This window comes from Tauraco erythrolophus, unplaced genomic scaffold (genome assembly GCF_009769465.1).
Source record: "Tauraco erythrolophus isolate bTauEry1 unplaced genomic scaffold, bTauEry1.pri scaffold_61_arrow_ctg1, whole genome shotgun sequence".
Taxonomy (NCBI): Eukaryota; Metazoa; Chordata; class Aves; order Musophagiformes; family Musophagidae; genus Tauraco; species Tauraco erythrolophus.
Window position 1 is genome coordinate 148,990 of NW_028238629.1, and position 18,976 is coordinate 167,965.

Here is an 18,976-nt window from a genome sequence, read left to right on the forward strand (position 1 = left end):
CAGCCCCGCCCCCAGTCCCCGCCGCCCGCCCGGGTCCCAGCGCCGCCCGCCCACAGCCGGGGCCGCCGTCGCTGCTCCCTCCCGCCCCGTTCTCGGTCGCTGCCTCCGGGCACGACCGGTGGCCCCGTCCGGTCCGTTCCGTTCCGTTCAGCGCCGTGGGTTCCCGAAGAGCCGACGGCATCAAATCTCCGCACACCGCTGCTCCCTGGGGGGAAGGGGAACTGCTGCATTTAGGAAAAAAAAAAAAAGACAAAAATTCATCACCTTAGAAAGTTTCCAAGGACCTGCTGGAACCAGTAAACACAAACAGGCTTCCCAGAACTCTGCTCCCCTCCATCCAGACCGTGAAGTCTTGTTTCCAGGCAGAGCATTACTGTTCTCTTAATATCGGTGCATTTATCGATCGAAGCTTTAAATCAGAGGGGACAACAAGAACCACAGGAACGCTCTCAATCGACCCAGTCTTGGAATATTTCCCTTTTTTTTCCCCTCTCTAACCACTGGGCAGTGTTTGGATCCAAAGCAGCATTAACGTGCAGAAACAGAAGAGCTTTTTCCTGGTTTATTTTTACGTACACGTATGTATTTGTGTGTATATATAGTCCCATTTATGGTTGTGATGAAGCTTCCCTGGCTTTACATCTCTCCGGATTCAGGGCTACAGGGACGATGCCCGCATGGCCAAGCAGCGCTTTTGCTCACGCCAACACTTTCCACCCGTTACTGGAAATTATTTCCACCCAAACTGCGGCTTATCTGTTAACGTTTCAAAAGAAGAACCGTTCAAATTGAGCTTTAGGTTCCTGACTTTAGGTTTAGAAGTTTTATCTTAGTTATTTCAGGTAAGAATTAGCTAAAACTCCTGTGGAATAGTACAGAAAGCATCCTAAGCGAGGGAAGGTTTATTTGGGAAGGCACCGGAGTAGATGCAGGGTGGGAGGAAGACAGAGGACAGGACCAGGGAGGGAGGAAGACACCAGTGACAGAGGAAACAGATAAACACCACGAGTCCTCGGGCTGTGACTTGGCTCAGAGCAACCAGCCCCCACTCCTTTGCTGTCCTCCCTCACCAGTAAGCCATGGTGACGGTGGTGTTTGTTCCAGCACGGTGCTTTTTAGCCGAGAAGTTCTGCAGCATCCAGCGATCTTCCATCTGTTCCAACATCAGATTTGGGACCTTGGTTTAGGCCTGGCTTTACGAGGTAGATGTTCCCACCCGACTCAGTAAGACATCAACCCCCACACACCCTTTATGATGCTGAGAACACACATCATTATCTTTTTTTTCCCCTTTCAGGCTTTATTTTAAGCAGGTTCTTCCATAAAATGCCGAGACCATCCCAGTAACACCCTTTAAGACCCCAACAGCAGCAAAAACCAGTTCCCTGCGCTCACCCTTGTCAGGTTTTCCCGAGGGAACTAATTTTTCCATGTCACAGGGCTGGATGTTTATGACCCCTTGGCTGACTGAGGACATACAGAGCAAGCGCCGCCGGAGCACCGCCGTATTTCGCAGCCTTTTGCTAAAATGATTAATTTCCATCTTTTCTCAGTCGCGGGCTGGCTGCAGGGGAAGAGGGAGCTGGATTAAAAGATGACAAGGAATTAAATTGTCTTGCAAAAGTTCTTGCTGATGCAGCCGAGGGGACGGGGGGAGCTGTCGCCAGCTCTCTGATAAATCGCCCCGTGCGTTTCGATGGGAAATGGGCTGGGGTGTAATTAGCAAGTGAATTCTCTCCCGTCAGCACAAAAAGGGGGGGGCAGAGTTCATTTTACAGCTAAAGCCAGGACTTCAGCTGCCAACTGACAAGTTCTACACTGAGCCTGAAACCCACGGAGCATAAATTCAGAGGGAGATCCGCCCCCACTGGAGCCTGCGCCTTATCTCCGGGCATTTCCATAGCAAGAGCCACAGCTCCAGTGTGTGTTTGTGTCGGATGGGATAGATCAGCCACCAGAGTACTGCAGCCTTCCAGTACCCAAAGGGGCTACAGGAAAGCTGGAGAGGGGCTTTTTACCAGGGTGTGTAGTGATAGGACACAGATCACAAGCGGTGATCATAGAATCACAGAATGGTTTGGGTTGGAAGGGACCTCAAAGATCATCCGGTTCCAACCCCCTGCCATGGGCAGGGACACCCTCCACTACACCAGGTTGCTCCAAGCCCCATCCAACCTGGCCTGGAACACTGCCAGGGATGGGGCATCTACAGCTTCTCTGGGCAACCTGTCCCAGTGCCTCAGCACCCTCAGAGGGAAGAATTTCTCCCTCAGATCCCATGGAAATCTCCCCTCTTTCAGTTCAAAGCTGTCACCCCATGTCCTGTTACTACACATCCATGTCCAAAGCCCCTCTCCAGCTTTCTTGGAGCCCCTTCAGGCACTGGAATGTGCTGGCAGGTCTCCCCAGAGCCTTCTTTTCTCCAGGCTGAACACCCCAACTCTCCCAACCTGTCTCCATACAGAGGTGCTCCAGCCCTCCCATCATCTCCGTGGCCTCCTCCAGCCCCGCTCCAGCAGCTCCGTGTCCTTCTGCTGTTGGGGACCCCAGAGCTGAACGCAGAGGGGTCTCCTGAGAGCAGAGCAGAGGGTCAGAATCCCCCCCTCGCCCTGCTGCCCACGCTGTTTGGGTGCAGCTGAGGATGTGGTTGGCTTTCCAGGAGACACAAAGCACCAGGCAGAGAACAGGAAAACACGCAGCCAAGGAAAAGCTTGGCTTACATTGCCGCCCGGCGGAGGAAGGCTACAGCACGCCGCACAACAGCTGCCCTCATCCTCCCAGCAGCTGCCAAGGTTTTCCTGCCAGTAAGGGGACTCGTGAGCTACTTCCGAGGAGAACTGCACACTCACCATTTCCAAAACCACTTGCAGACATCTCCGTGGGTTCTGGAGAGCTGCGTCCCATCACGTGCGCCGTCACGCTCTTCCTGACTCCTGCCCGTGGTCGTTCACGCACGTGTCCTGCGGCTTCAACCTCAAGTTGCTTACGCATCCCCTCGGGAATGCCACTGCTGCTACAGCAGATGAAGGCAGCTGCAGAGTCTGCCTCAAACCACACGGTGACAGGTCACCACCAGTACCCCCAGGATACCCAGTCCGTAGCTCCGGGATGCTCTGGCTTTGGCCTTCGTGTTTGTGAAACGCCTCCTGGACTCGCCACGATCTGCCCAGGTTCGTTGCGGGGTTTTTGACAGAACCATTTCCAAACACTGGGAGGTTTTATTTTGATTCGGGCTGTCAACTAAAGGTGCTTCTCACAGCCAGATGAAGGGAATAATAAAAATAAACCTGGATTTAGCACCGGAAGCTGCATTACGCTCACAGCAGCCCGTGCCAGAAAACGTCAAGATACAAGGATGCATCTTTGATCTCCGGCTACTTGCAACAAAAAGTGTGATTTCCCTGACAGCCAGAGAAAAACAAGAGCAAGCACCAGTTCAGGGAAGGTCCCCAAGGCACGGAGACAGCAAGCAGAGAAAAGCAGCAGAGCCAAAAGCACAGTTCTGTTTCCCTGTCACCATACGGCACAGCAGCCAATTAGCCACTGGGATCTCCAGATCCTCCACTGGGATCTCCAGATCCTCCTGCTCTACCGTGCTGCGTTACTCCTACCAAGACAAAAGTGGGTGGTAAGTGCTAAAATGCAAAGGTGGGTAGCAGTAAATAAATAATTTCATGAAAAATTACTATATTGGAGCAAAATCCAGTGTGCAACCTCCTCTTACTTCTTGGTTGGTGCCCCTGAAATCCATGATTATGAAACCTGGGAGGAAGACACTCTCCTGCTGCCTTTGGACCTTCTTTCCACGTAGTGCTGAGGACATCAAGGGTGTGATGGGGACACTTTGCAGCTACAAGCACATTCAAAAAACATCTTTCTGAGAAATCCTAGGCACGTTTTTTCCAGCTTCCTCCTGGCTTTCAGCGAGCAAGGAAAAACTAGAGAGTAAGAAGGGTCCTACCATGAAAAGGGTCAACACAACTCAAGCAAACGCTCCTTTCCAGATGCAAACCAAGTCAGCTGGATGCTCTGTCACAGTTACAGAAGAGACTCCGAGGGAAGATTTATTGGGAAATTGGTGCAAACGACTAAAGGACAGTTTTGTTTTCCCTGCTGGGAGGGGATAAGCCCCTCCTTACCTCCTCCTTCCGATGCCTGCTGTATTTCTTCTCTGTGACAGTAACAGCACAAGGACAAAACCTGGTCAAGACCACCAGTTAGAAGACAACCATCTTCCAGAAACTCCTTTTGAAGCCAGACTCCGGGCTGCAACAGCTTTCAGAGGAGATGAGACACGAGTTCTTCTCACTTTTGCTCACAGAAATTACTCACGTACGGTGTGGGAGCGTGGACTCACAAAACGTTGCGTTTTTATAGAAAAGCTGCTCACAAATACCCCTGGAAGTCATTTTTACACCATGGGTGTGACCTTTTTTAAATGATCTTACCTACCGACGTGCCAACCCGCTGCTGGGAGATCCCAGCCTTCACTTCACCGCTGTGCTGATGTGTCCTAAGCCCACGAGAACTCATCCCACCGGTGCTCGCTGTCTCCTCGCTGGCCTTCGGCGAGCCACGATGCAATCCTGATACTCCAGGATGGCCCAGGAGTCAGAAAAGCACACCTGACTCCCAAAAAGCTGAACCATCAGCTACACTTAGCGTCCAGCAGAAATTTTGATTTTCATTTTCCACCTCTCAGTAGGTCAGAGAGAGTGAAGTGAGGTTTAAAACCAAAGAAAAACCCACCATCACCAGCTTCCCCTTATTAATCTCACTTTCCCTTTTATTAATCTCTGTCTTTCCCCTTGCTGCAGGTTGGATTTTTTCGGTTGGATTTTTTTTCCTTCAATAAAATAAACCTTTGGAGTCCACCAGTCCCTACAGCATTAGTCTCCAGTGCTACCCTCCCCAAAAAACACACCAAAATCCACATTGCTTTTGGCAGCAGCTTGCTTCAGGAATTCCAACCAGTCAGCAAGGCATGACCTCTCATTCCTGGAACCATACGGCCCATCTTTGATCGAGTTGTGTGTTCCCACTTGTCCCACATTTGATCCCTTCCAAATAGTCCCTTGGTGTCTCTTCCTTCCTCCCACCCAACACACAAGAAGTCTAGAACAACCTCACACGCCTCAAAACCCAAAATACCACCACAAACCCAACCCCACGCATTCTAATTTCTGGGAGATCTCCTCTTAAAAAAAAACCCAAAAAACAAACCAAACTTGATGAAACCAGTGATGAACCTTCAAGGCCGGTTTCATACTGGGCTTTTTAAAAAAGCAGAGGGTCTTCTCAACGTGAAAAGAGAGTTATTGCCACGTTTAAGCTAGACAGATCACAGGTTGTGGGTCGTGAATTAAAAAAGGAGCTATCCCATAAATCTGGACACCGTTTGGGATGAAATCCCACAAAAACTGCATTTGCACGGTCGGTTCCCGTTACGTAGGACATCCAGCTTCACGCAAACTGGTCAAATCCCTGACGTGCTTTCCACCAGTGTTGGGTACAACAGTTCTTTAACATTTATACCAGTTTGGCAGGAAACATGGGGGAAAACCCTCAGCCATGATCCCCTCTCTACGGTGATCGTTAAGTTATTGACGACAGACCCCTGCGTTGTGGGTGCTTACACCAATTTACACCAAATCGCTGCGACGCCGCTCAACCAGCAGAAGGCTGAGGTCAGGCTGGCTACCAGATCCCTCAGGGAAGAACATCTACAGCTTAAAAGCCGACTGCGGTTCTTCTAGGAGCCAAGTGTCATCTCAGCCACATGCAACTCTTCCCACACACCCCAGTTAAGTCAGACTGGTGCTAATCCCACACCTGGGCAACACGACTTCCATATTTCCTCTTTGTCAATAAAAGAAAAGCAGAGCTGGGCATGTATTTAATAGTAAAATTAGCTTTGCATGAAGGAGGACTCGTGCGCTTCCTGCTTTGGGGATGTTCAGGAGAGCAGAAAAAAGGTCTAAGTTTGTTCTGTCCCAGCTCCATCACTCCCAGTAACAGCTTTCCAGGTGTTCACCTACTCACCACCTGCTTCCACTGCAGCGTGCCCACACAGCGTGTACCTGCATCCCGATAACGCTATTTCCCAGGGAAAGTAAAAGCGACTAGAAGTCATCTTTGGCAATAAAAATAAAATTACACCTTCTCTTAGCCCTACCAACTGGTGTGAAATTTCCCCAAACCGGCCAAGTCTGGTGTTTGCAAGCAACAGACCCGGGCTGTAGTCTGTAACTGGCTGGAAATTACTTCCTCCAGTTCTCCTCACGATCTTTCCGGGGGCTGTAACCCCCCCAGACTCATGCACATTCCAGTGAGATGTCCTCAAAGACAACTGACCAAGAAGGTGGATCAGCAGCAGGAGCCACCACACCACAAGTCACAACGAAGGCCGGTATCCCTCCCTCCCAGCATCACGACACATTACTTTTCCCAGGGCTTTGGAGTGAGGAGACAAGGGAAAAATTCCAAGTCGTCTTTTCTAAAACCCAGGACAAAACATTTATTCAAAAAGTCACTGGGACACCCAGATGGGAACCACATTCCAAGGCTGGTTTAGTCAATCCAGGAGACTGTCACCGGAACGCTGACACTTCCTGACCATGTCTGCAAGACAAAGTCTTCCAAACGCACACATTTGAGTAACGATGCCTCCAAGAAGTTGTTTTCTCCCCAAAGCCACCTGAGGTGACCCATCAGGAAGCTGATCATCCAACAGAATGGGGCTGGTTTATTAGAAAATCCCCTGAAATTGTAAATTTAGACAATATTCCCAAACCTGCCTTCTGTCAGCCTCTCCCAGAAGCCCGTGGTAAACAACTCACTCTGGATTTTGGGCTGTCACAGGCACATTCACACCGTTAATTTTAACAGCGTGAAGGTGAAGGAAACCTGGAGAAGGATTTGGAGTTTCTCCACCGTGAATCTTCCTCCACCAGCAGAGCCTCTGCCCTCCAGTCGCAGCCTCGCGATCCAGAGTGACGTTTTACACCACGTGTCAGATGCAGCAAATGGATTTACTTGGAAAATTAGATCCTACCTGCACTAATTGTAATTAATATTGCTCATTTCTTGCGGTGCTTTGCTGAGAGGAAGACTATGTTTGAACAGTGTTGACACATTATTGGAGCAGTCGAGCATGAAGGCACAAACCGCGCATTAAAACCGAAGGCAAAACACTGAATTGTCTTGGAATCCAACCTAAATCTGTCCCAAAGGGTTTCCAGTGAGAAGAAAGATGGTTTAATGGGAACATGACTCACTCCACACTTAGGAACAGGCAATGAACTTGTGAATCCCACATGGCATCACTTAGCAGAACGCAAACACGACTGCTGCTCGCTACGGCACCGCTCTCCGTTTTAGGAAAGAATTAGGTGCTCCTAAGGCATCCTCCAAAAGCCCAGAATACTTGGAAATTCAACAACAGACACTTTGGAAAGCAGGAATCTGCTTCTCGGGAAGCAATTCAAACACATTCCTCTCGGAAGAGGCCTTAAGAAGAGCGTGACCTCTGAGAAGGGTGGAACACAACCTGGAGAAGACTCTGGGGAAACACTAAGCAGCTCCGTTTGGGAAGCAACGCGTAAAAGCTGAAGAGCTTTGGCTCTTTGGAGGACACTACCGCGGGAACGACTCTTCCTGAAGGCAGTAATACTGAAGTACCGAGAAAATACTTTGTGGAGAGACCACTTGAGATTCCTGTTGCACGTCAGATACTTCTAGATGCTGCTAAATTAAACCAACTTTGCATTAGAAAGAGCAGTCTTTAATAAGAACACTACTCAAAGTATGTCTGTCCTAAACGACGTACCATCCAGCAGTTCCTTCAAAGCATCTTGTCCTTTATCCACGACAAGTGTTATTCCAAAGAAATATTTATGCCTGAGCACATAAAAAGTCTCTACTACTGCTTTACAAGCAGGTTGCTCTTAGCTTCTGCTCTTCTGCTCCAAAAGTGGCCTGGCTGCTGACCAAGAGCTAAATAGAGGAATCCACAGTGAAGTGCCCGTTCTGAGAAAGCGTTCTGCGGTCCGTGGTGTTCAACTTCACCACTGTGGGGGTGTATTTGGAATTCCTGTAACAGACGAAGCAGAGGATCCTCCGGAAGGTGCTACGCATCTCGTTGTCCCTGTAAGAGTAGACGATAGCGTTTATCAACGAGTTGATCTCTGCCAGCAGAAGGACGTATTTCTCCACCGCCAAAACGTTGCAGCTCTTGCAGCCCAAGCCATCCAGGAGGAGCACAACTTGTCCTGGCGTCCAGCAGATGACAAAAGCACCTGAGGAGAGAAGAACCCCAGTTAGAGAAAGAAATAAAAAAAACCACAAAAGAGTTCCTGGCCCTGCCCAGTCACTCATCATAAAGATGCTCAGTGGAATCACCGGTGGTTTATCTTGCGAAAAATGTTTAATGGGGGCGGAAAACACCCAACTAGTTTCACTCTACATTTTGGCTTTGGAGGAAGACCAAGGATTCAACCAGCAAATACTAAAAATGGAGACTTTTTTTTTTTTCCCCACCCCACTTACTCAGGACACCACTAGCAGCTACTTTCTCTTACCCCCCCTCATCCCCATCATTGCATTTAGAGAGTGAAGACAAAGTGTTCCGATTTCCCACTCCCTCCAAAGAGGGGAGCAGGCCATAAAATGAGGGAAGAGTCAGAGAAACTCATCTGGAGTGAAATAATCTCTACTGTCCATACGGTTTACGGGGGCTTCAGGTAACAGGATGAGTTCAGAAGAGTCCTGGCCAACACCTCGGACAGTCCGATGAAGCTTCTCGCACAGCTACAAGCTGGATCACTGGGCTGATGCCAACTGCATGACATTCAACAAGTCCAAGTGCCGGGTCCTGCACTTGGGCCACAAAAACCCTCTGCAGCGTTCCAGGCTTGGGGAAGCGGGGCTGGAAAGCTGCCCAGCAGAGAAGGACCTGGGGGTGCTGGTTGACGGGTGACTGACCATGAGCCAGCAGTGTGCCCAAGCAGCCAAGAAAGCCAACGGAATCCTGGCATGGATCAGAGACAGTGTGGTCAGCAGGAGCAGGGAGGTGATTGTCTCCCAGTACTCAGCACTGGTGAGGCCACACCTGGAGGACTGTGTCCAGTTTGGGGCCCCTCGCTTCAAGAAGGACGTTGAGGTGCTGGAGCGGGTTCAGAGAAGAGCAACGAAACTAGGGAAGGGTTTGGAGAACTTGTCCTGTGAGGAGCGGCTGAGGGAGCTGGGACTGGTCAGTCTGGAGAAGAGGAGGCTCAGGGGGGACCTTCTCACTCTCTACAATTCCCTGAAAGGAAGTTGTAGGGAGATGGGGGTCGGTCTCTTCTCCCACGTTAGGAATGACAGGACGAGAGGGAATGGCCTCAAGTTGCACCAGGGGAAATTTAAGTTGGATATCAGGAAAAATTTCTTTCCAGAGAGGGTTGTGAAGTGTTGGAACAGGCTGCCCAGGGAGGTGGTGGGGTCCCCATCCCTGGAGGTGTTTAAAAACCGTGTGGATTTGGCGTTGAGGAACATGGTTTAGGGCCCCTGACAGTGCAGGGGGAACGGCTGGACTCGATCTTGAGGGTCTCTTCCAACCAGATGATTCCATGATCCTAAGCTGAGCGGAAAACAGCCAAGGAATGGGCTGGTCAGCAGCAGGACGGAGCTGGGCAGACTCCACCACTGATTCCATCGCGCCGATACTATGATCTTGCCACCACCTGCAAAGCTCTTGGGCAAAAGGATAATTGCTGGTTTGCATGACGGAGCGGGAGGTGCCCGCGGCTCCCAAAACCCTTTTTTCCCCAGTCGTGATGGGAAGGCTGACGTAAACGGAGCGCTCGCCCATCGGCTCTCCCGGAGGTCACGCGTAGGGTTGTGTCTTAAAGCACAGGAGCTTCTTCTGGGAAAGGGTGGAAGGAAACAGGCTCACTGGGCGCTTGCCAACTGCACCCTTTACCAAAAAAACATCTGTCAGGAAAGGCCAGCAGCCAGAGGAGCCGCACCAAAAGTCAAAGGAACACTTGGGAGGGATCTCCTGGGATTCCAAGAGCATTCCCTGCTGATTTCAGGCCGTGATTTCCATTATTTCATCATGGAACCCTCTTTATTTAAGTGAACCAGGTGGGCAGCACAGCAGCCACCACATCTGGGCCAGGCAGCTTTCCTCCACACTTGCAGACATGACTTTTTTCCCCTTTAAATTTAGCAAATATGAAAGATAAATTCCTGGCTGCCATGAAGGAAGGTCCAATAATTCCATCGTGAGCGAGCCTGCAGGAAAGGGGCCTCCTCGTTTAGTGATAGAACTTTTTTTTTTTAACCCAGGTTTTCAGCATCCACAAGGAAAACCAGATTCTCTAGAGACCGGCTCCCAGCGGCGCGAAGTAAAACCAGAGGAATATTAAAGATGAGAGGAAAGGGGGGAAAAAAATCCACAGAAAGAGGTGCCTACAAAGTTTTGGGCCTTTGCCTCCAAATCCAGCTCCTTAATGGAAGCTGAAGTATTCAGGAAAAGCCTGAACTCTCAATGTCACTAATGACTCTGCCCCGTGGTGTGGTCACCATCATCATCATCACACCCCGCGTCACTCAACCGGTCTGTGGGAAAGTTTCCTACTGGTCTCCAGCTGTACTTTGACCTTATGATGGGTTTGCAGGTCAGCTCCCAGACCTGTTCTCGACGCCCAGGACCCGCAGGATTATCGCGACGAAGTGGGACGCAGACAGCTCCTACCGCACCCTCCTCTTCCTCGCACGCTCACCAGCGGCTACACCCTCCGATGCATAAGGCACAAAGTATTCCGCTGAGCAGAGTCCAAGTTTGCAGAAGGCTGAGGAACGAGGGTGGAGGAGGAATTACACCCGGGCATGCACAGGGAGGGGGGGGGAAAAAGAAAAAACCAACTCTGCAGTCTCAACTTTCTGTAGGTTGAGTCCAAAAAAAAAAAAAAGGGATTTTCCCCGAGTTGAGCAATTCCCTCCCGTGCAAAGCACCTGCACGGAACCGACTGCGGCTTGTCTCCGACACCACCCTGCAGAGGAAGGGGAAAACTCGGGGGTTACGAGAGCCCCAAAGGCCACGATGAACTCCTGAGTCTCCCTGAACTTTCCACACCAGTTTCCTCCCCACAGACACCAGTCCCAACTCCCTGTCAAACCACAGCAGCTCTTCTGAGCCAAGCTGGAGAGGGACTTTATATGATGATAGGACATGGGGCAATGGCTTTAAACTGAAAGAGGGGAGATTTCCATGGGATCTAAGGAAGAAATTCTTCCCTCTGAGGGTGCTGAGGCACTGGGACAGGTTGCCCAGAGAAGCTGTGGCTGCCCCATCCCTGGCAGTGTTCCAGGCCAGGTTGGATGGGGCTTTGGGCAACCTGGTGTAGTGGAGGGTGTCCCTGCCCATGGCAGGGGGGTTGGAACTAGATGGTCTTGAAGGTCCCTTCCAACCCAAACCATTCCAGGATTCTATGATTCTATAAGATGTCCCTGCCCATGGCAGGGGGGTTGGAACTGGATGATCTTTGAGCTCCCTTCCAACCCAAACCATTCTGGGATTCTAAGTCCCTTTTTTTTTTTTCCTAGCTTAAGGCAGAAGACAGAGGCAAGCAGGACAAGCCAGGAGGGCAGACACCAAGAGGAACAAGACCTCCCAAAACAAGGAAACCCACCAAGTGTGAATTGCTTTTTCCTCCTTGGCCAGCATCCCCATCCCACCAACCCTCTTCCAGCTGGCATCATGAAGTCCCTTGAAACGAAGCAGTCCTGCTGACACCACAGGGTGACCCTCTGATGCTGTTCAGGAAGGAAAGAGGGAACAAAAAAACTTTTCCCTCCGCTGCAAACTGTGCAAAATACGTGAAGCAAACCATTCTTCAGCCCCACTGACCCCCTGTGCCGCATCCCATCGGCTCTACGGCAGCTGTGACCTCCCAGCCGCGCACAAGAGACGGAGAGATTGGGAGGCAGGGAAGAAGGCATCACAGGAAAGGCAGGAACGGGCAGAAAACTCCAGTTTCGATGCTCACAAGTCGCAACAGAACCCGGCGAGGCGCCGTGCCCGCGAGCGGGGACACGCCAAGGCGCCCGCCGGCCCCCCCCGTGCCCAGCCCCGCTCCGCCAGCGCCGATTCACGAGGGAGTGAATCTTTGTTTGCAGCTTCAAGGTTTCCCTGACGGAGCAAATTCTGCGCTTATCAGGAAAGATTTGCAAGCAAGGGGTTGTGACCGTAAGCCCGGAGCCGAGCTGGGCTGCGGAAGATGGGAGGGCATCGATTTATTTTGCTTTAAAAGTTGTTAGATTGTTAAAGCACAAGGCAAAAAGCAAATTCAAGAAATCGAATCGTGGAGCGACGGGCTGCTGGAAGGACAACTGGGGCACCAGCCTCTGCTGTTGGATGCGCGGAACTGGGCAGGACAGCACGGGGCTGAATAAAATTAAGCATCCTGGAGATGCAGAGCCTCCACACCAGTCACTTCCAGTTACTGGTTTGCCCCTGTTTGCGTTACAGACTGGAGCCACAGACAGACCAAGAGGCAGGGACACTCTGCTGGAGATCCCACCCCCATGGGGAGCAGCTCCAACCAAGTGTCCAGGGACATATTTACCGGAGCAGATTGAGACACGGTACTGAGCTGCTCCAAAAAAAAAAAATCTGAACAGAGTTCAGTGCTTTGTTCCAGTAAACAGTGAGGAATTCGGATGCAACTCCCTCGTTCTTTCCCCATCACCTTGTACCCTCTGCCCCAAACCTCTCTCCACCCTTTAATGAAGGATGCACCAAGTGCTGCTTTTTGATGAAGGCCTGATCATAGCTCCGAATTCTGTGCTACCCTTCCATGGATGAAGCATACTGGAGTTGAGGACGTAAAAGAGCCTCTTCTTTGCCCAAAACACCTGCACTTACAGCAGTCAGATGTTACCACGCCATATTAGTAACTGGCCCCCTTGCCCCTGCTAACCAGAGGAGCAGCCACGTTGGAGAAGAAGAGACGCAGGACCTTGCCCTCCCCCCTGCCAGGTTCCTCCTCCTCTTCCTCTCCCCTCACGCAGAACATCGAAACCATCGAGTTCCTCAGCAGCCAAACCAAACCATCACCCCAGCAGCTTGAGAGACCAGGGAGGCAGAACACCACTTCCCAGTCCTCCCCGTCGTCTTGAGCACATTCACCCCACCCAACCCAGGACGGAGGATCAACACATCACTCTGACCAGAACGAGTGGACTTACTTAGGATAATAGTGACCGTCTTGACAAGGCTGATCATGGTCTCCTTGTAGCGGGGGTGGAAGCTGGTGTGCTTAGACATCCGTGTCATCTTCCTTTTGACGTAGATGAAGATGTGCGTGTACACGACCACCATGATCAGGAAGATGACCAGGTTGGAGATGGCCCAGAAGGTCAGGTAGCTCCTGCTGTAGAGCGGTGCCATGCTGGAGCACTTCTCCAGGGCACAGAGGCAGTGCCAGCCGTAGGACGGGATGAGCCCCAGGAGCAGGGCCGTGACCCAGATGCAGAAGATGAGGATCATCACACGCTGGTTGGACATTTTGCTGTGTAACTGCATAGTGAAAACAGTCTGGTGCCTTTCTACAGCGATGGCCAGCAGATTCACCACAGAGGCTGTCAAGCTGGTGTCCAGCAGGCTCTGACGGATAAACCAGGTCTTCAGGGAGAGCTCTGCTGTCCTGGGCCCCGTATGGAACATGAGGAACATGTACGCGATGCCCGCAAAGAGGTCAGCAGCTGCCAAGTTCCCCAGCAGGTAGTAGATGGGGTAGTGGAAACGCCGGTTGATGATGATAGCGGTGATGACCAGCAGGTTGGTCAGGAGCACGATGACACTCACTGTCAGGCCCAGGGCAACCACCAAGACATCCTTTGTCCTCCAGTAGGTGGTCAGCTCTTTGCGGCTGTTGTTGTAGAAGAATCCCACAGTCTCATTGTAAAAACAGTGCTTCATCGCTGCTCTCCTAAAGAGGGGCGAGAAGATGGTTAGCTTGTCGTGCCGTCACACACACGCACCACTAGTGCCAGCCAGGGAGATGCTGAGCCTTGTGCCAATGCCTCTGACACAGATGGAGGTGGGGAGGAGCTTGAAACACACAGAAACAACCACACGAGCAAGAGGAAACCACTTCTGTTCGAGACAGAACTACGCATCTCACAGCCCACGTCCTCATCTGTCCCCAAAGCCGTTCTGAAGACGCAGCAAAACATCGAACGTTCACAGGAGGAGAGAAGGTTTGCCAGATCTGATAAGAGATGCCCCCTGTCCGGCCCACGCAGCTTGGTGGGGATGACAGACAAAACTATTTTTCTTGGGCCAGATGTCCTACTTCAGAAACGTAAAAACAAAGCAGCAACAAGGGAAGTTTATCAGTCGGTCACTAAACAACGCTCGGGATGATGACTATGAGTCCCTGCAGCTGTTGCAGTCACAGCATCCCAGAACGTCAGGGATTGGAAGGGACCTCAAAGGGTCATCGAGTCCAATCCCCCTGCCGGAGCAGGACCACCTAGATCAGATCCCACCAGAACGCATCCAGGTGGGTTTGGAACATCTCCAGAGGAGGAGACTCCAACAACTGGAGTCCCCAGGACTGCTGCTTCTGGTTCAGCGAGCGCACATCTCCCATCTTGAGGCCCTGAGCAACCTGATCTAGTTGGAGATATCCCTGTTCCTTGCAGGGGGGTTGGACTAGATGACCTTTGAAGGTCCCTTCCAGCCCTGACCATTCTATGATTCTATGATTCTATGATCTTTCCTGGGTAGTTTTATCACCTCGAGGCTGACACCGCACAGCGCTTGCCCATCCTTCCAAAGCAGGTGAGTACTTCCCAAACTTTGCCAGGAGGCAAAGAGCACGTGGAGCTGGGCAAAACCAAACTCCTCAGCCCTGAAAAGTAAACCAGCAGCAGGGAGTCAGCGCGGGAAAGCGCAGGGATGGATCTCTGGAAGAGCTGGATCACCTGCAGCGCTTCCAGGCTCCGCAGCAGGTCGGGGTAAGTCACCTGTGCAACAAGGGAAGCAGCTCCTTTCCTTCCTTCCAGGTCTGGAACAAGGCTGCAAGTTAAAACTCGCTGAACTCCATAGAAAAACTTGAGAGGAAAAGACATCTAAGCCTCGGGAAGGACTTTTCCCATTTCTTTGACACACTGGGCGCTGCTGGGAGCAAGACCAGACATTGCATTTGTCTGGATCTTAATGGTAAGTATTAATTTTCCAGGCCTGTGTACATCTGGTGATCTGACTTCCTGCCCTGTGGGCAGCCAAACGCCAAGCAGAAGGTCAAGTTAAAGGCTGTTTTACCTCCAAGAGTCCGAATTTCAACCCAGTATCCGAAGCCTGTGTTACTGGTCCATAAAAAAAAAAAACAAAACATGAACACACGAAAATACAGCACCGTGAACAAACTCAAGGGATGACAAGGAGCTCGATGGTTACACCCCACAGCAGATGTTCGTGTTCCTTCCCTGACCAAGAGCTTGGAAACCTCGAGTCAGGGCTGGCTGCGGTCCCCGCCGGGATGAGCAAACCCAGTTTGGAGCCTCCTTCCCCGCGGCACCGAGGTGCTGAAAGATGACGTGCTTTTTCCTTCCCCTGGTGTGTTCTGCACATGAAGTCACTGGTTCTCCCTGCCCTCTCACGAGCTCCACCATCACCCTCGTTTTAGAGAAAGCTTAACGTGGACCAAAAGCTTAAGGGCCTGTTGTGATAGGACAAGGGGTAATGGTTTTAAAATAGAGGGAGGTAGATTCAGGTTGGATATTAGGAAAAAATTTTTGACCATGAGAGTTGTAGAACGCTGGAACAGGTTGCCCAGAGAGGTGGTGGATGCTCCATCCCTGGAGACATTCAAGGCCAGGATGGACGAGGCCCTGAGCAACCTGATCTAGTTGGAGATATCCCTGTTCCTTGCAGGGGGGTTGGACTAGATGACCTTTGAAGGTCCCTTCCAGCCCTAACCATTCTATGACCACCAGCACCACCACACCGGCGAGGGCATGGACCACCACGCCGGCGAGGGCACGGACCACGCCAGCCAGGGAGCCAACCCAAAGTGCCTGACTCCCAATTCACTTTAACCACCCCCAAAACCAAAACACACCTCAGGGACCCTAATTAATTCCATGTTCCACCTCTCCCTAGGCAGCAACCACTCTGGCTTCCGGGACACTCCGGCAGGGAGGTGAGATCACGGCGGGCAGGTCAGTTTATCATCACACCAGCACCGCCCAGCTCTGCCTGCACACACGGAGTTGTGCAAACACAACGGCTGAGCTGGGAAGCTCCATGGTACCTGCAGCTGAACTTCCAATCTCTGCTGCCTAATGGGCTCTGGATCAGCTCCTCAAGCATCCAGCTGTCGTTCCCACCAGGAGAGAACGCTGTACGACTGAACTGATTCACTTTCAAACCTGCTGGATAAATACTATTTTATTTTTAGAAATGATGGGGAAAAAAGGAAAAGGGGGTAGAGGGGGAAATGAAGCTGCCCCAGGGGATGGAGTCATGGGCTGGTGCTGTACAACAAGTCCATCTTCCCTTTCTTCTCTGGTCATGGGATGTTTGTAGATCTCAAGCCGCAGAGCTGTTCAGGAGAGTCGTGTGGTCCAAAGCAGCTTCTGCGGAGGCAACATGTGGCCACTTGGCAGGTAACTGGGGAGGATTTTGGCTCGAACAGCAGAAAGTGATGGAAGAACGAGGAAGGGAGGAAAAAGCCCAGGAAGAGGATGAACACTGTGAATCACAGGCAGGTAGAGGACCACCCATAGGGTGTACCTGGGGAGGCACCAAATCCAAGGCCAGGCCATCCTTACGCAGTTCCCTCTAAATATTTTTGAAAGCTCTAATCCCAAATCAAAAAGGAAATTGCCGCTGATGTTAGATAAGTCATTTCACCTTTTTTTTAATTCACCTTTTTCTAAGGTTATGCATGTGGATGCCCAGGGAAGAAGACAGACTACAGCAGCATCGTGGTTTGGAGCACCCCGTACTCTCTCCAGCCACATGAACAAACAGGTTTCAAACACCATTTCATCCCGTTCCCATTTTTGCTGTGGAGTAGCACGTTTGCCCCGAGTTACAAAACCTGATATGCAGAACAGAAGTTTGCCTGTTGCACAAAGACCACTCACACTTTAATTTCTAAGAAACATTAAAATCCTACAGAGAAATAATGTGTTGACGGATCCAGGTCTTACTCTCTGTAATTTTTGAGCTGACACCAAGACAAATTAAATCCAGATAAGACTAGCTTTAGAATTACCACGAAATTACGGAGACCAATCCTATTTTGTTGCAAATATTAAAGATTCCACAGCTATGACAGGCCTCAAACTTCCTCCTGGCAAACTGTGAACTTTTTTCAAAGCATTATACGAGCACTGGTTCAACGACATGTTTACTGGAAGAGGGGATTAGAGCCGTGCAATGCTCAAATCCAGAAAAAAAGCCCCCCAGCATTAATCCCAACGACAATGTCCGCTTAGGCAAGACCCAGTTAGAGCTCGGGGAAAAGTTTAAGAGTTGCAAATCCCCCAAAAACGCGTGCAGGTTCCAAACTGAACCCGTGCAATGCCCTGAGCTGGGTGGGATCCAGGAGGGACTGACAGGTTAGTGCTTGTGACCGGTGCCAGGAGCTCGTGTGCCACTTCGCTGCCACCCTGCAATTAGAAAACTGACCTTGGAGCTTGGCATCAAGGGCAGGAAACGCCACAAATCCTAATTGAACCGGCAAGTGCCAGGGAGGGGAAGAGAAACACCCTGCCCAGAGCAGCAGCTAGAAAGTCAGGCTGGTGCCATGATGCACAAAGGAGCTGGATGAGCCTATTGTTCCGTGTCCGAGCAACCCCCTTCCATGGCCTTACACTCCTCAGCAGGATCTTCCAAGATATTTTCCCTCACCAGCGTTGTTTACTCGGTGAAACAAGACTGGAGTTTTGCTGCAACAATCCGGCCGCCCCTTTCCTCGAGCAATGGGCAAACACGGGCTCTTCTCTCATCACGCTCCCTCCAACTCTGCCCAAGGCTCTTCAAAATCCCCTTAAAAATCGAGGATTTTGTGCGGTGCTTCCAAGCAAACCGCAACTCGAGGGCAGGACCCGTCTTTCCTCCTGGCCGGCGTTACCCCAACGCCACCACTTCATTCCTGGCCCAGGTTCACGGTGAGTTCAGAGTCCTTTTGCTCAGAAAGTAAAGGTGCAAAGTGCCCTCCCTTCTCCATTTCCTCTTGCTCGCAGGAGTGGAAAACGCCAGTCAGCTCCTTGAGATCTGGGAACACGTTCAACACTTGGGAAGGAACCCCAGGGATGAATTCCCGCTCCCATCGCCACGGCCGGCGTTGATCAGACGGAACAATGGATCTAAAAAGGCTCACAGGGATTCAAATCCAACCTGGTTTACCCCATTTACACGGTCAGACATCCAAAGCACTGCTAGATTTATTTTTTTTTTTAAGCCACAAACAGCACGAGGTTTTTTACTCCATGGAATTTCGTCCTTACCTGGAAGCACAACCCCCGCATCCGAAGGTGACATTCAGCATCGGTCTCCCCACCGCAGGAAACCAGGGCAGCTATCCAGCGAGGAGATCCCCATCTCTGGCAGGCAGAGGTGCTTTCCAAGGAAGAATTAAAACCAAAAAAAAAAAAATAGGAGGGAAAAAAAAAAAAATCCAAGCGATTCACAGGAAACTTCCAGCCCCAGAGTCCACCCCGGACCGCTCGGAAACTGGCTCCTGGGAGGCAAGTTTGCAAGAGCTCGGCTGAGCCCGTCCCTCCTCGGGTCCTCCCCTAGGCGGATCCTTCCAGGAGCCCCAGGAGCTGTAACCCGAGTCCTCGCCGCCTTCCTGGAGGCCAGAGCCACTTTCCCAGCATCTCCGGTTCGGACTGGAACGAGGGAGCTCCGATCCGCCAGCATCACCGTGGTGGACCGTTCCTGCTGTGGGAACTGGCACCCCTCTGGTCC

The 18,976-nt window shown here is 51.3% G+C and overlaps 1 protein-coding gene across 1 annotated transcript; it reads right to left on the reverse strand.

Annotated features, from left to right (window-relative positions):
- Positions 1-7,995: 7,995 nt before the first annotated feature.
- Positions 7,996-18,554, reverse strand: LPAR2 (lysophosphatidic acid receptor 2). The gene is made up of 3 exons (XM_086630943.1): positions 18,514-18,554; positions 13,234-13,976; positions 7,996-8,297 (listed from the first exon to the last, which is right to left on the reverse strand). Exons 1-3 carry the CDS (start codon positions 18,552-18,554, stop codon positions 7,996-7,998), a joined length of 1,086 nt encoding a protein of 361 aa, XP_086487069.1.
- Positions 18,555-18,976: the final 422 nt, after the last annotated feature.

What these genes read in the sequence shown, in the direction of transcription:
- LPAR2 (XM_086630943.1), bottom strand. Translation starts at nt 18,554, where the DNA reads ATGCTGAATGTCACCTTCGGATGCGGGGGTTGTGCTTCCAG. An exon ending in TGCGGGGGTTGTGCTTCCAG is followed by an intron (nt 13,977 to 18,513) that starts GTAAGGACGAAA and finishes GCCCCTCTTTAG; the next exon opens with GAGAGCAGCGATGAAGCACT. An exon ending in GACGGTCACTATTATCCTAA is followed by an intron (nt 8,298 to 13,233) that starts GTAAGTCCACTC and finishes TTCTCTCCTCAG; the next exon opens with GTGCTTTTGTCATCTGCTGG.